Genomic DNA, 12,484 nt, shown 5'->3' with positions numbered 1-12,484 from the left:
AGCACAGGTGGGTGGAGGAGGGGGTGCACCTAGCTGCCCCTCTTCCCCTGTGGGGTCTCTCCATCTGAGCAATTTGTCATTTGTTGTGGCTTCTTTCCCCTTCTGCTGAGGCTGGTGAGGGATACTGGACTCTCTGTTCTCTCCCCCATCCATTCTGCCCTTTGCAGGTGGACTGTCTGCATTCAGGCCCCTGAAGCTGCGGTGAGGGCTGGGCTCAAGCCCATGCCCACCTTGTCTTCTCTTAAAGGCTTGAACTTACCACACTCAGCCAGTGCTGGGGAAGGTGGGGGCAGGGCCACTGCCAAGGGTGTGCCCCTCCCCCCAGGGCTGCAAGGCCACACTGGGGCAGGTGATGGTGTGCCTGAGCCCCAAGGCTGGGTCTGGGAAGGGCATTTCCGGTAGGCCTACCTGAGACTCCCTCCACTCCAATGCTGCCCCAGGCCTTGGAGTGCCCTGGCCCTGGGTGGGGGGAGGGGGCTGCTGCAGGAGGCTGGCACCCCCAGCCTCCAAGCTTCGGGGTGCCACCTGCCGGCCTCCTGAGGACGTCCAGTGTTGGGGGCTTAACCTTCAGCGTTCGGGGCCACTTGCCCAGGGCTCACCCAGCGCCCGCTCAGCGCAGGCTGGGGACAGGGAGGGTCGGGGGCAGTCGTGGGCCTGGGGTCTCCAGGCTCATCCGGGCGGGGAGGGGGCGGCGCGGGCTGGGTCGTGGGCCCGGGGTCTCCAGGGCGCCAGCAGCGTGCAGCCACATGTCTGGCCGCGGCGGGTTTGCTGGAAGCGGTTGGTGATGAATGGAAAGCGCAAGAGGAAACTGCTGACAGCGGCGGCCCCAGGCCTGCTGCGTGGGTCTCACAGCCCGAGCAGCAGCCCGACAGCTGGCGCCGCCCCGGCCCCGTTCACCTCGGGCTCGGCTGCCAAGGGAAAACATTAAAGACAACTGAAACGGTGGAAAAAGAGCATCAAAGATGGTGTCTGCAAGCGAAGGCGAGCAGAGGAAGCTTCGGTGGTGAGCGCAGGGCCACTCCCCGAGCCCCGCGTGGGCGGCGGGGGGCGGGGCAAGCGCCCGGAGAGCTCGGGTTGCTGGGGGGTGGGTGGGCCCTCCGGACAGGTGTCTCCTGGTCCGCCAGCCCTCGGGGCTTCCCCTAGGGCCCGGGACTGGGGATGTGCGGTCAGGTGCGGTTCGGGGCTGCCAGGCGCCCGGCAAGTCTCGGACCCCGTGGGCACCGGGGGACCTGCACTTTGTAGCCTGAGGCTCTGTGCTGGGGGACATGCCTCCCTTGGAGGCGAGTCTGAAGGGTGTGCGCTGGGATGCCAGGCGACTTCAGAGCCCTGGCCATCCCCAACCTCCATCCCCCAGCCACCCCAGCTGTGATTCCATCAGCAAGAGCTTGGATGCATGTCCACCTGTCCTGAGTCGGGATGCACTGTGTCCCTCCCCCAGCACCCTCTGTAGCCTCCTTTCTCCTCCCTCCCGCTGAGCTCCCTTGGGGTGAGGGGCTGTGGGCACGGCCCACTCAAAAGGCTGGAAGGGGCATTTGCGGCCGGGAGGGTTGGGTCAAGAGGCCAATTCGGAGTCACAGGAGGGCACAAAGACCCTGGAGGAGGGAAAGGGAGGGGTACACAGCCTGGAGGAACCTCACACTCCACATTAGGGTGGGCAGGCTCAGCAGGTGATGGGATCAGAGTCTGGGAAGGAAGCTGGGACAGGTGCCGGAGGGGGCAGGGGTCCCAGGGACTGCTGGGGTGCTATACTCCCAAAGGGAGTATAGCACACTTTTCCCCAAACACATATTCTTCCTGTCACACAGTGTCCCTGTCATACTCACTGCCCCCATTACACACACCGTCCCCCCAAGACATACTGTCCCCACTGCCTACTGTTCAAACCACACGCTGTCCCCATCATACTCATTGTCCCCATCACAGTGTCCCTGTCACACAGCGTCCCTGTCATACTGTCCCTTTCACATACACCATCCCCCCAAGATATACTGTCCCTACTGCATACTGTTCGAACCACATGCTGTCCCCATCACACACACTGATCCCATCACAGTGTGTGTCACACAGTGTCCCCGTCATACTGTCCCCATCACACACACCATCCCCCCAAGACATACTGTCCCCACTGCATACTGTTCAGACCACATGCGTCCCTGTCAGACTCACTGTCTCCATCACATACAGTGCCCCTGTCACACAGTGTCCCCATCACACTGTCCCTGTCACACACACTGTCTCCTTCCCTCACCATCTTTTCTTAGGGATAGAACAGGCTTCCTGGCTGGAGGGAAAGGCAAGATCAGGGTCCCTTGTGTCCCTCCCTGTGTTCCCCACAGGTTGGCCCTCTCCTCCCTGCCCTGTGTTGTGGTTTCACCCCTTTGGGTTTGGGGGGGTCCCAGCTGAGGTCACAGCCAGGGTTGCCCATCCCTGTTCCCACTTATAAGCAGGCATCAGGGACAACCCAGGAGCCCCGTTCAAGGGATGGTTGATGAAGAAAGATGTGTGTGGTCACTGAGGTAACTAGGATCCCTCGCAGTCTCGGAAACAGCCGAGAGCCGGCCCCTCACACGTGGCTCAGGCTCTCTCGGTAACACGTTGCACAACCGACTGTGGTGTCACAACCAGGATGCTGACACGGGGACCGTGCCCTGAGCACAGTCAGTTCCCGTGTGTGGTTCTTGTGTGCATGTCTTCTGGCCCTGGGACCACCCTGTACCCCCGCACACAGGAGTCACCGCCCCCTCACGCCTGTCCCTCCTTCCAGCCACCACCGGCCTTCACATCAGCTCCATGTCAGTCTGGGGGTGATCCAGCATGTGGCCTGTGGGGTGGGTGTCCTATGGCACGATCTGTCCACATCCCTGCATGGGTGGTGGGCTCCTTCTTGTGTCCGCACAGAGCTCCTCAGTGGGCTGAGCACTGGCGGGCTGGTCCTGGCTGAGGCCTGTGCTGGGGCCGATCAGTGCAGGGAGTCTGGGAGCTGCAGCCTCCGTCCCATGAGGGCCTCCTGTCCCACGTGCTCCCCGCCACACGCCTGTTGCCCTGTGGTCCCACCTGGGCCGTGTGTGCTCCCTGGGGAAGCTCCCCCTGTCCCCCCGCCGCCCCCCCGCCCCCCCATGTTCTTCCTGCCAGACCAACACATGGCTCTGAGGGTGGGGGGTTGTTGGCAAGGTGGGTGCCGCTATCTCCCCTGAAGCAGGAGGGTCTGGTTGTCGGGGCGGGAGAAGCTTCCTGCCCGGGGCCCTCCCACCCTCCCCGTCAGAGAAGAGGAGTCTAGTTTCCAAGGTGCCAGCCCAGCTGTGACGCCAGGCAGGGGTGTGCGGGCGGGCAGGCAGGCGGGTCCGCGGGCGGAACCTGAGCCAGAACGATGGAAAGTGGGGGAGACGGGGATCTCCCCGCGCTTTCCCGAGGCAGCAGCCCGTCACAGGGAAGTTTCCATTTATGGTAAAACAGGAAAAAAGATAAAAAAGGAAGCAGAAGGATCATCCTGAAAATGCCTCTGTGCGGCTGGGCGGTGATGTCACCCCGGCCTGGACGGAGCTGCGGCCCCGGGAGGCAGCGGCGGGTTCGCAGTATTTCTGAGGTCGGAACAGGAAATGGTTAATAGTGTTTGCAAATAAAAACTTTTTGTTCTATCCTGTTTTTGAAGCATTTCCCAGAAGTTAAAAAAGAGCACCCAAGTTATTTGCCCAATTTAAGAACCCAATTTTAAAAAATGTGAACAACAATCGCTTCTCAGCCTTTTGGCTAAGATCAAGTGTAAAAAATGTGAACAAAACATGACACCACTTATTATAGACAAGAACCGAGATGGTTGGGGTGTCTGTTCGCTAAGGTGACAAGTTACAGGTTTCCTGCTCCCCTTGCTTTGTCAACTTTCGAGAACGCTTCTTTTTAACGTGAACTTACTTGCAGTTTAAATTTCCATGTGTGTTTGTGTGTATATGTGGCTGCATTTTGTGTGGGGTGTGTGTGATGGGTACGTGTGTGTGTTTGTGTGTCTGCGCTCACACATGTATGTGAGACGTGTGCTCCGTGTGTCCACGCTCGGACTCCCAGCTTGCTGGTCCCCCGGCTGACACAGGGGCAGCCCCCCTGCAGGCTGTGACTCCAGGCACGTGCCAGCTACCTGCCCTCTGGGACCTCCACTCTGCTCTGGTGGATGTGGGTGAGGAGGGACCCTGCCCTGCCCCACACTCACCTGCTGATTTCAGTGGAGCTGTGAAATCCGGCTGTGCACCTGTGTGGGAAACTGAACTGTCAGACCAAGCTGTTCTTGCCAGTTATGTTTTATCCTTCACAAAAGTGCCGTGTGGGCGGTCAGTTAGGTGATGAACTTGCTTACAGCAAAGAAGTCTGCTGCCAAAGTGCCAGCCACCCGGGCCCCCCCTCATTGGCCCTGAGGTCCCTGGTCCATCCCTTTGTGGCCCAAGGTCAGTCTCCGTGGCTCTCATGGCTCCATCCAGGGCGAGCCCCCTCCCCACCGGGGCTTGGTAGATGTAACTGGCCCCCGGCAGGGCAGCAGCCGGTGGACACCAGGGCAAGGAACTTTGGGGAGTGGGGGGTGGGTGAGAAGGGCTTGTGGGAGCAGAACGCTGGACGCTGGACGTGGGGCTGCAAGGGACAGACACTGCTATCCCAGCCGCTGACTCCAGGGCCCCCGCCCGTAGCCCAGAGACAAGCACCTTGCCTGCTTGCTGGGGACTGGGCCTGGGGTCTGCCCAAGTGGCCTGTGTCCCTGGAGCCGAGGTTTGGGGGAAGGCAGGGGTGAGCCCAGCATGATTATTTCCACCTGATTTTCTCTCCTTGTCTGTCTGTCTCTCTCAACTTCTCTCCTTCCAGACACACAAGGTGGGGTCCAATCAGCTAGGTGGCCTAGAGCTGGACCCTGCGATACCCTCTTCTCCCAGCCAGGCTTTCAGCTCTGACTCCTTGGCTATGCTGTCCTGTCCCAAAGCTGGCATTTCTCTGGTCCAGCATGGCTTGGAGGGGTTTTGGGGGGACCTGCCCAGGCCAAGAGGGGGACAGAGGCTCTGAGCATCGTCACCTGCAGGAGACTGTCCTTATGGCTCGTCAGGGCTGCCAGAAGATCTGCTTTCAAATGCTCCAGCTAGAGGTCCCCCAGTGGTGAGGGCTGAGCCTTGCCTTCTAACCACCTTCTCCAAAAACTGAACTCAAGAAGCTAAGTGCCAGGCAGGGGAGTGTGAGCCAAAAGGAGTGTCCATGGGGGACAAGAGAGTGCTGTTTCCATCAGGTGGGCGGCAGCAAGGGCAGTTGCCCTTGGCACCACTCTCCATCCCCAGCCCGGCCCATTCTGGAGTCACTGATGCGTTGGGAGGCTGGTCACAGAGTGGTGGGCAGACGGCGGAGGGCAGAGCAGGGTGGAAGGGGCTGCTAGCCAGCCTCATTCCTAGAGTCCATGCTTGGAGGGACCTGTGTCCATGCAGGTGGACCCCACACAGCAGGCCAGCTTCGGGGTCACGCACAGCCCTCAGGTGTTGGCTGAACACTGTGCCGTATTCTGCCTTTTCCATCACCCTCTGGTGAAGAAGCCAACCAACTTGTTAGCTGGCGTGTGAGTAGCTTTTGCAGAGAGCTTGGTTTGTGGGTTTGGGGGGACAGATAAATGGGCGTATGGGAAGAGGCACATGGAGGCTGGTTTCCCTGGGGTCTGTCCCCTATGCCTTTCAAGCAATCTTCTGGGAAAGGTATAAGGAAGTTCCTGAACCAAAAAGCTTATTTTTGGATGGTGGTCAGTCCTGATACCAAGACTTCCCTAAACTCAGAGGCAGGTTGTGGTTTCTGGAGCAGAGAAGGCTGTGGGGTGGGCCATGCAGATGGGGCTGTAGCACGGGGTGGAGCACAGGCTCCCACACCCAGCAGGCTGTGGACTTACTTAGGGCGAGGGGTCCAGAGAGGCCACATGGAGAGGAAAAGCCCTGTGGGGACCTCTGCAGACCATGCTCCAGCTGTCCCCTGGGACCACTGCTGGCCACGTGACCAGGTCCACACGCTTGCTCACCTACACACAATGGCCCTAGACCAGCCAGAAAACCCGGAGCATGAGGTCTTACTTACCATGAGAGCAGGATCTGGGCGTTTACCTCTCTTTTGAACAAAAAATCTGGAAGTAGGTGATCCTAAAGTAGTACAGGGATTCCAGCTGTCATCAAGGTTCCAAAGTCTTGACTTTCTGCTTCCTCCGCATGTGGATTCTAACTGCAAGTTCACCTCATGGTCCAAGGGCGCTGCAGGAGTGCCAGACATCATGTCTGCATCAACGAACAGACGTAGGGAAGAGTGCAGGGGTGGGGGTTTTCCCAGCCAGCTGGTCCTGCAGGATTCAGCCTTCCCAGGAGCACATTCCAATCATTTCCTCTCCTACCCCGCGATCTCACTTTGCTGCAAGGCAGACAGATGGCGCATAGCTGAGACAGCCAAGAAGTTTCGGAAATGCAAAATGCGAAAGGGACATCCACTCACTTGCCAGGATCAGCTGCGGACGGGACAAAGATGAGCAGAGAATTCGTCAGCCGTTGAGAGAGGAGAAGAATCGCTCTGCACGCAGGTCAGAGAGGCTGTCATGGAAGCACAGAGGGTGAGCAAGGGGTTCAGGGAGCCACAGGGGTGAGGCGTTTGCTCTACCCTTGGGAGGTGTGGGCTCACGTCCCACTCTGGAGCTTCTGGGGCCACCAAAAAAGCAGCAGGACTGGGTGCAGCATTCGAAGCCCTAGAGGGGTGGGAATGGAAAAATGAAACTGTGACCCCAGCAGGAGGCATGGGAACGGGGACGGGGAGGGGGGCAGGCAGAAAGACCTAGGGAGCCCAGGTCCCGGGAGGGGTGGAAGCCTGAGGCCTGAGGATGGTTTTCCAGCGGGTGCCACAAGCCTCATGTGGGGCACATGGCAGCATGGCCGTGTGCACAAGAGGGGGGTGGTTGCTGTGATGCTTCTGTGAGCCAGGGGGAGGGCGGGGACCCAGACCCACACACACAAAATGTGTCCTGCATGATTCCGTTTACATAAAGCCCAAAGTGGTGAAGGGGAACGTCTCCGGTCATGGAGCTGGAAGGGGTCCTGGCCAGGCTGGCGGGGCCTCTGCAGGGGAGGAGCCTACGGAGTAGGTGGGGGGCTGCCCTTCAGGTGCCCAACAAGTCTTTACAAAACTGTGATGCTCTGCATTATGTTTTAGCCATTGTCTATGCAAACGTTCTATGTTTCTAGCCAACATAAAGTTTGAAAAAAACCCATGGGAGAATTTGCAAGGATACACACAGTGCATGTCCTCCTGGCCTTGTTTCCGATGGCGAAGGAGCACCGAGCGGTCAGGGACCAAGGTGGCTGGATGGATGGTGATGTTTGCACGTGGATGAGTGGGCAGCACTGTCCATGACAGGTTGTGGGCCGAAGAGGCCAGGGTGCACCAGCACACGTTCAGTGTGATTTCTTGCTTGAGAAGAAGACATAAGAGTGTGCGTGTGTATGTGTGTCTGGGCCACGTACGGACATCAGCCCACCGTGATGATTCTGTGCAGATTTATTTTCTATTGTATGTTTTCCTTTGGATGTATCTGTTTTTTTCTCATTTTTCCTAAAATGAAAATATATTGCTTGCGTAATAAAAAATATTCAAGGGGATAAGAAGGAAAGGCCTGTTTCTCATGTCTTGGAGACGAACCCGGTTGCCATGGAGACTGGACGGTTGTCAAGGCTGCGATTGGCTGGTGAGGGTGCGGGATGCAGGATCCCGGGCTTCCTGGGAGCTGGGGCTGGCGCAGCTGTCAGACTGCACTGCGGAGCCCGGTGCCAGCATGGACGGGGTGGACGTGTGGGCCAGCACCCTGGCCCAGCTGATGGCCAAGAGGAAACCCCAGGACACCTGGGAGCTGGTCCCCGAGGAGAACCTGGCATCTGGGCACATGGAGGGCGGTGGTTTCCAGTACCGGCTGAGGGGGCTTTCCAGGTGCGTGGCGGCGGGCAGGGGCTTTGATGGGGCACTGGGAGGGGAGGGGCTGAAGCTGCTTAACCCCCAGCTCAGTTGGCCCTGAGTCTGGAGGCTGGGCTGCCGCCGACCGGCCCTCATGGTCCGGGAGGGGTCATGCACCCAGCTGGCTTTTGGCCCCCAGCAGGTAGGTGGGCCGGGGGAGGTGGGGGGCTGGGAGCCACCTCTGTTCAGTCCCTCAGTGCTGGCCACCCCAGTGGGGGCCCTGCAGAAGCGGGGGCGGGGCAGATGCTGGGGTGTGACTCGGCCACCCTGGCTTGAGAGCCTTGTTTGCTTGAGGCAGCATCTCCTGGTTTCCATGGCAGCAGAGCCAGCCAGAGCTGGGTAGGGGCAGGTGCCTGTGCTCACCCCCCAGCCTGCAGAGGGGCCTGAGGATCGGGGGCTGAGTCATGCCCAAAGGGGCACAGGCCCAGAGAGGGGGAGCTGTGTCTGGGCTGGGCTGTGGGCCAGGCAGGGGCCCGGCTGGGAGCCCCAGTGTTGTGGGGGTCCCTGGGTAAGCCCTGTTCCTCACTGTCATGGTGACAATGGTGGGGACAGGACAGGCCTGCAGGGACCCCACCCAGCCAGGCATCCCTGGCCCTCCAGAGGCCGGCAGGGAGGGGGGCCAGTGGGGGAGGGAGCCTCACGGACAGGTCACTGTGGGGACTCTGGGCAGCCACATTCTGACACAGATGCCACAGCTCGCGGTGTCTGCAACCCCTGGGGAGAGGTGTCCAGTGGGAGGCTGTGTTTCCCGGGTATTAGGAGAATCAGCATCCCCATCCCCCCCCCCCCCCCCGGCCCTGTGTCTGAGAAGCACCTGTTCCCACAGCCAAGCCAGAGCTGCCTTCAGCGGTAGGGGAGGGTCACAAACACCGTTCCCTTGCCTTTCAGCTTTCCTACAGATAGAAAGACCAGGGAGCGGGTTGGGTGGGGCACAAGGGACCGTGCCACGTTCTGCAACATGGTAGCCGCTGGCCACAGGTGGCCTTCGGTTACACTGAAATGAAGCTGAAAGTTCAGCTCCCCAGGGCGCTCGCTGAGTCCAGCCCCACCTGTGGCTGCGGGCTGCAGGCTGGGCGCGCAGATGGAGCCTGTCCTCACTGTCACAGAAAGTTCCATGGGACTGCCTGCGAGATGCTGGGCGGGCTTCCGGTGTGCGTGTGGTTGCTTGTCCGTGACCTAAGGGTCTTGGAGAAGGGGCCCACCTCCTGGCCCTGGGGCACATGGCCACAGAGGTCCCGGACTGGTACCTTCTTCAGCCCCAGGGTGCATGGCAGTCTTGCTCACAGGTTTGGAGCCAGAGAGGACCTGTCCAAGGGGCTCACTTGCCATCGTCCTGGGATTCCCCAGCCCTCCTGGCTCTCCCCCACCTTCCGTGTCCTAAGATTCCCCCGCCCATGCTAGCTCACCTTTTCTCTGTGGGGATGGGGCTCTTCCTGCCAGGACCTCCCCTCATTTCTCTGCTCAGCATGGAGACACCATCTGCTCCCCTCACAGGACCCACAGGACTGTCTTTGGCTCTTGGTGACATGTCCTCAGGGCAGTGAAGCCCGAGCCACAACACAAAAGGGCAGCACGAGGCAGCAGCAAGGGAGTGACCTCCTACAGGGGTCAGCCCAGGCTTTGCCATCCAGCGGGCTTTTGGTATGAAACTGATAGAAAGGGATTTGCTTTTCAGCTTTCCTGATGACGTGCTGCAGGTGAGGGTCGTGCACCCATGGGAGGGGTCTCGGGTGAAGGAGCTCCTGCTGGGCCAGCCCCCAACCCGGCCAGGGGCAAGGTCCGTCCCTGCCAGTCTGCTCATGGCTGCCTCTGTCCTCCCCATCCCCAGGCTCCAGTGTGGCCGCTGCCAGTGGGGCTGGTCCTCAGCCCACGTGCACATCCTCTTCCAGGCGTGCTTGGACGAGGATAGCCGCCTGGGGCTGGTGAAGATGCGCATCTGGGGCCAGCGGTGCCGGCTCTGCCCGCCGGGCACTGGGGGTGATTGCCAGGTGAGCCTTCTGAACGTGCGGCTCTTTCTCAACAAGCTGGTCCCGGTCATCCTGCAGAAGTGCTACGGGGAGAGCCTCAGCTCCGACCAGTGCCCCGAGATCTGCTTCGGGGAGCGCTGTGAGGCCTGTGATCTGGGCGTCTGCTTCTTCCAGAAGCCCCCAGATCCAGCCTGGGGGCCTGAGGTCAGGAGCACCCCCACCATCAAGGGCAGGTATACCTTGTATGGAGAGGATGGCATGGCCACCCCCGCTGCCGGCAAGCAGCTGCTCACCCTCGGCAGCGGGCCTGTGGTTGACCGTGCCAGGGGCTACACCCCCAACTCCATCACCATCCCCCTGTCGGTGTCCGACTTCATCAGGAACCCGATTTCTGAGAGCAGCAACTTCTTCAGCCAAGATGATGACATCGTCACCGTCCCCTTCTCCCTCGTGCATGTGCGTAGGGACCAGGGGCACGTCGGCCCCAGCTTGGGCTACCCCCCAGTGGCTGACCCCCACACACCGCTTATCATAGCCAAGGGCTCCATCTACTTGCCAGCCAGGTCCGAGGCCACGCCCAAGGGCAGAGGCCTCCTGGTGAATATCAAATGCCCCATTTTCCATGGCAGAGGCCTCCTTATCAGTAGCATCAAGCCCTTCCAGCTGAAAGGCTTCATCTTCAAAGGCCGGGGCTCCATCTCCAGCCCCACCGACCCTGAGCAGGGCCTGGGCTCGGTCCCCAGTGCTGCTGGAAATGACCCCCCGCCAGTCTCCTATATCATTGGCCTCACGGATGATGGAGAAGGCTCTGTCACCTTCCCCTCGTCTTTGGCAGACCTCATCAGAGACAACTCCATCCCTGGCATTGACGGCTGCGTCACCTTCCCCTTCATCTTTACGGATGAAGACAAAGGCAAGAATGCTCCTGCCAATACCCCCCAAGGCAAGGAGAAGGAGGGTGGCGGTGACGGCCCTGCCCCTGCGGGCCAGGAGCCTCTCCCGGGCACCAATGCACGTAGACCCGTCACCATCAGCGAGGGCTCCATCAGCATCCCCTTCTCGGTCTTCAACCTCATAAGACACAAGGGCCCCGGCTCCATCGCCAGTGGCCGCCGGAGCAGTGGCCTGGCCATGCATGGCTATGACAAGAAGATGATGCAGCCGAGGGCCAGGATCAGCGGGTCCGGCTCCGATCCCGGCTGGGAGGAGGACTTCTGCTGGGATGATGGCTGCTGCGCGCCGCGTTTCGACCCCTATGAAGAAGTGTGGATCTGGGTGTCCATGACCGTCTGTGTCCTCTGGATCATGTACCTGTACAAGTTCAGCCCCTGATGGCCACCGCAAGCCTGACGCTGCCTGTTGGGGTCTCCCCGTGCCCCTTAGCCGCAGAGCAGCGGGACCCTCTGCCCCTGCCCGCAACCCCAGGGCCCCCAACCCACTCCTGCCCGCCCTCCCCGAGTTGAGCCTGGGCCCACAGCCTTCTCCTGCACCCCTGCTTCTGTGTGTGTAGTCTCCTGATGGGAGTCGTGGCTTCATGGACGTCCACACTGTGGTTATCCGCCAAGCTGCCCACCTGGGGTTCAGGCGCCTGTCTGTGTGAGTGTTATGGTCCAATAAAATAAAAGTTAAAAGGAGAAAAACAACAGAGTGTGCCTGCGCTGCGAGGAAGCTGGCCCCCAGGAGAAGGTTTTTAGGTGGGAGGGTGTGCTGGGCACGTCACTGTCCCCCGTCGGCCCCTGTGGGGAGTGGGTCACATGCACTTCTTCCCCTGACAGCTTCTGGATTCCTGGCCAGGGGTGACGGGACAGGACATCCAGGCCAGCCTCGCCTTCAGCAGCGTTTCTGTGTGCATCCATGGAATTTTCCTGGATGCTCCCACAACTCTGGGGAATGATTAAAGCCCCCCTTGAGCCTGGGCTGGTGACCCCCCAGCATGCATCTTTCCCAAAGCTGTTCCCCCTGAACCGTGGCCAAGAAAACATATCCCACCCAGAGGGCAGGGGCCGAGACACAGCCCTGCCAGCTCCCGGGACCCTGGACCCCTCCAGCACTGGTGCGGTTTGAGAAGGGCTGTCCGTGCCGGAAGTCAGAGCCCTCCTGTCCATCAGTTACACTCTGGATTTCCACCTTCAAAGACCAGACAGCCCACTTCCACAGGGTGGGGGTTGGGCTGCGTGGCTCCCAGCGAGGTAGGTCAGTGGGCATGACCCTGTCAGGTCGCCACACCCTCTTCCTCTAGGCCTGACCTGGCTCCCAGCACCCCAGGTAGGTGGGGCTGGGTCTGGAGGGACCCCAGGGTCAGATAAGAGGGTCTGGGGAAGCCTTGCCTTGTGGGGAGGGGTGAGTGTACGGAGACCTCTGTCCAGGGCTCTGTGTCCAGCTGCCCTGAGCCTGACCTGGATCCTGCAGGACCCTGCTGGGGGAGGCAGGGAAGACCTAAACCCGGACTCTCCATGTCCCTGTCTACACCGGGTGGGGCCCTCACTGTAAGGCCAGGATCCACTGCCTACCTTCAGGGTCCTGTCTACAGC

At 60.4% G+C, this 12,484-nt stretch overlaps 1 protein-coding gene across 1 annotated transcript; it reads left to right on the top strand.

Moving 5' to 3' along the window:
- Positions 1 to 7,774: 7,774 nt before the first annotated feature.
- On the top strand, positions 7,775 to 11,285 carry RTP5 (receptor transporter protein 5 (putative); the record flags this gene model as incomplete). Its single annotated transcript, XM_080799341.1, has 2 exons — positions 7,775 to 7,962; positions 9,815 to 11,285. Exons 1-2 carry the CDS (start codon positions 7,811 to 7,813, stop codon positions 11,283 to 11,285), a joined length of 1,623 nt encoding a protein of 540 aa, XP_080655467.1. The 5' UTR covers positions 7,775 to 7,810.
- Positions 11,286 to 12,484: the final 1,199 nt, after the last annotated feature.

This window comes from Martes martes (assembly GCF_963455335.1).
Source record: "Martes martes genome assembly, chromosome: 3".
NCBI classification, from domain to species: Eukaryota; Metazoa; Chordata; class Mammalia; order Carnivora; family Mustelidae; genus Martes; species Martes martes.
Note: the sequence above shows the minus strand (reverse complement) of the source record. Positions and strands in the feature narration are given on the sequence as shown.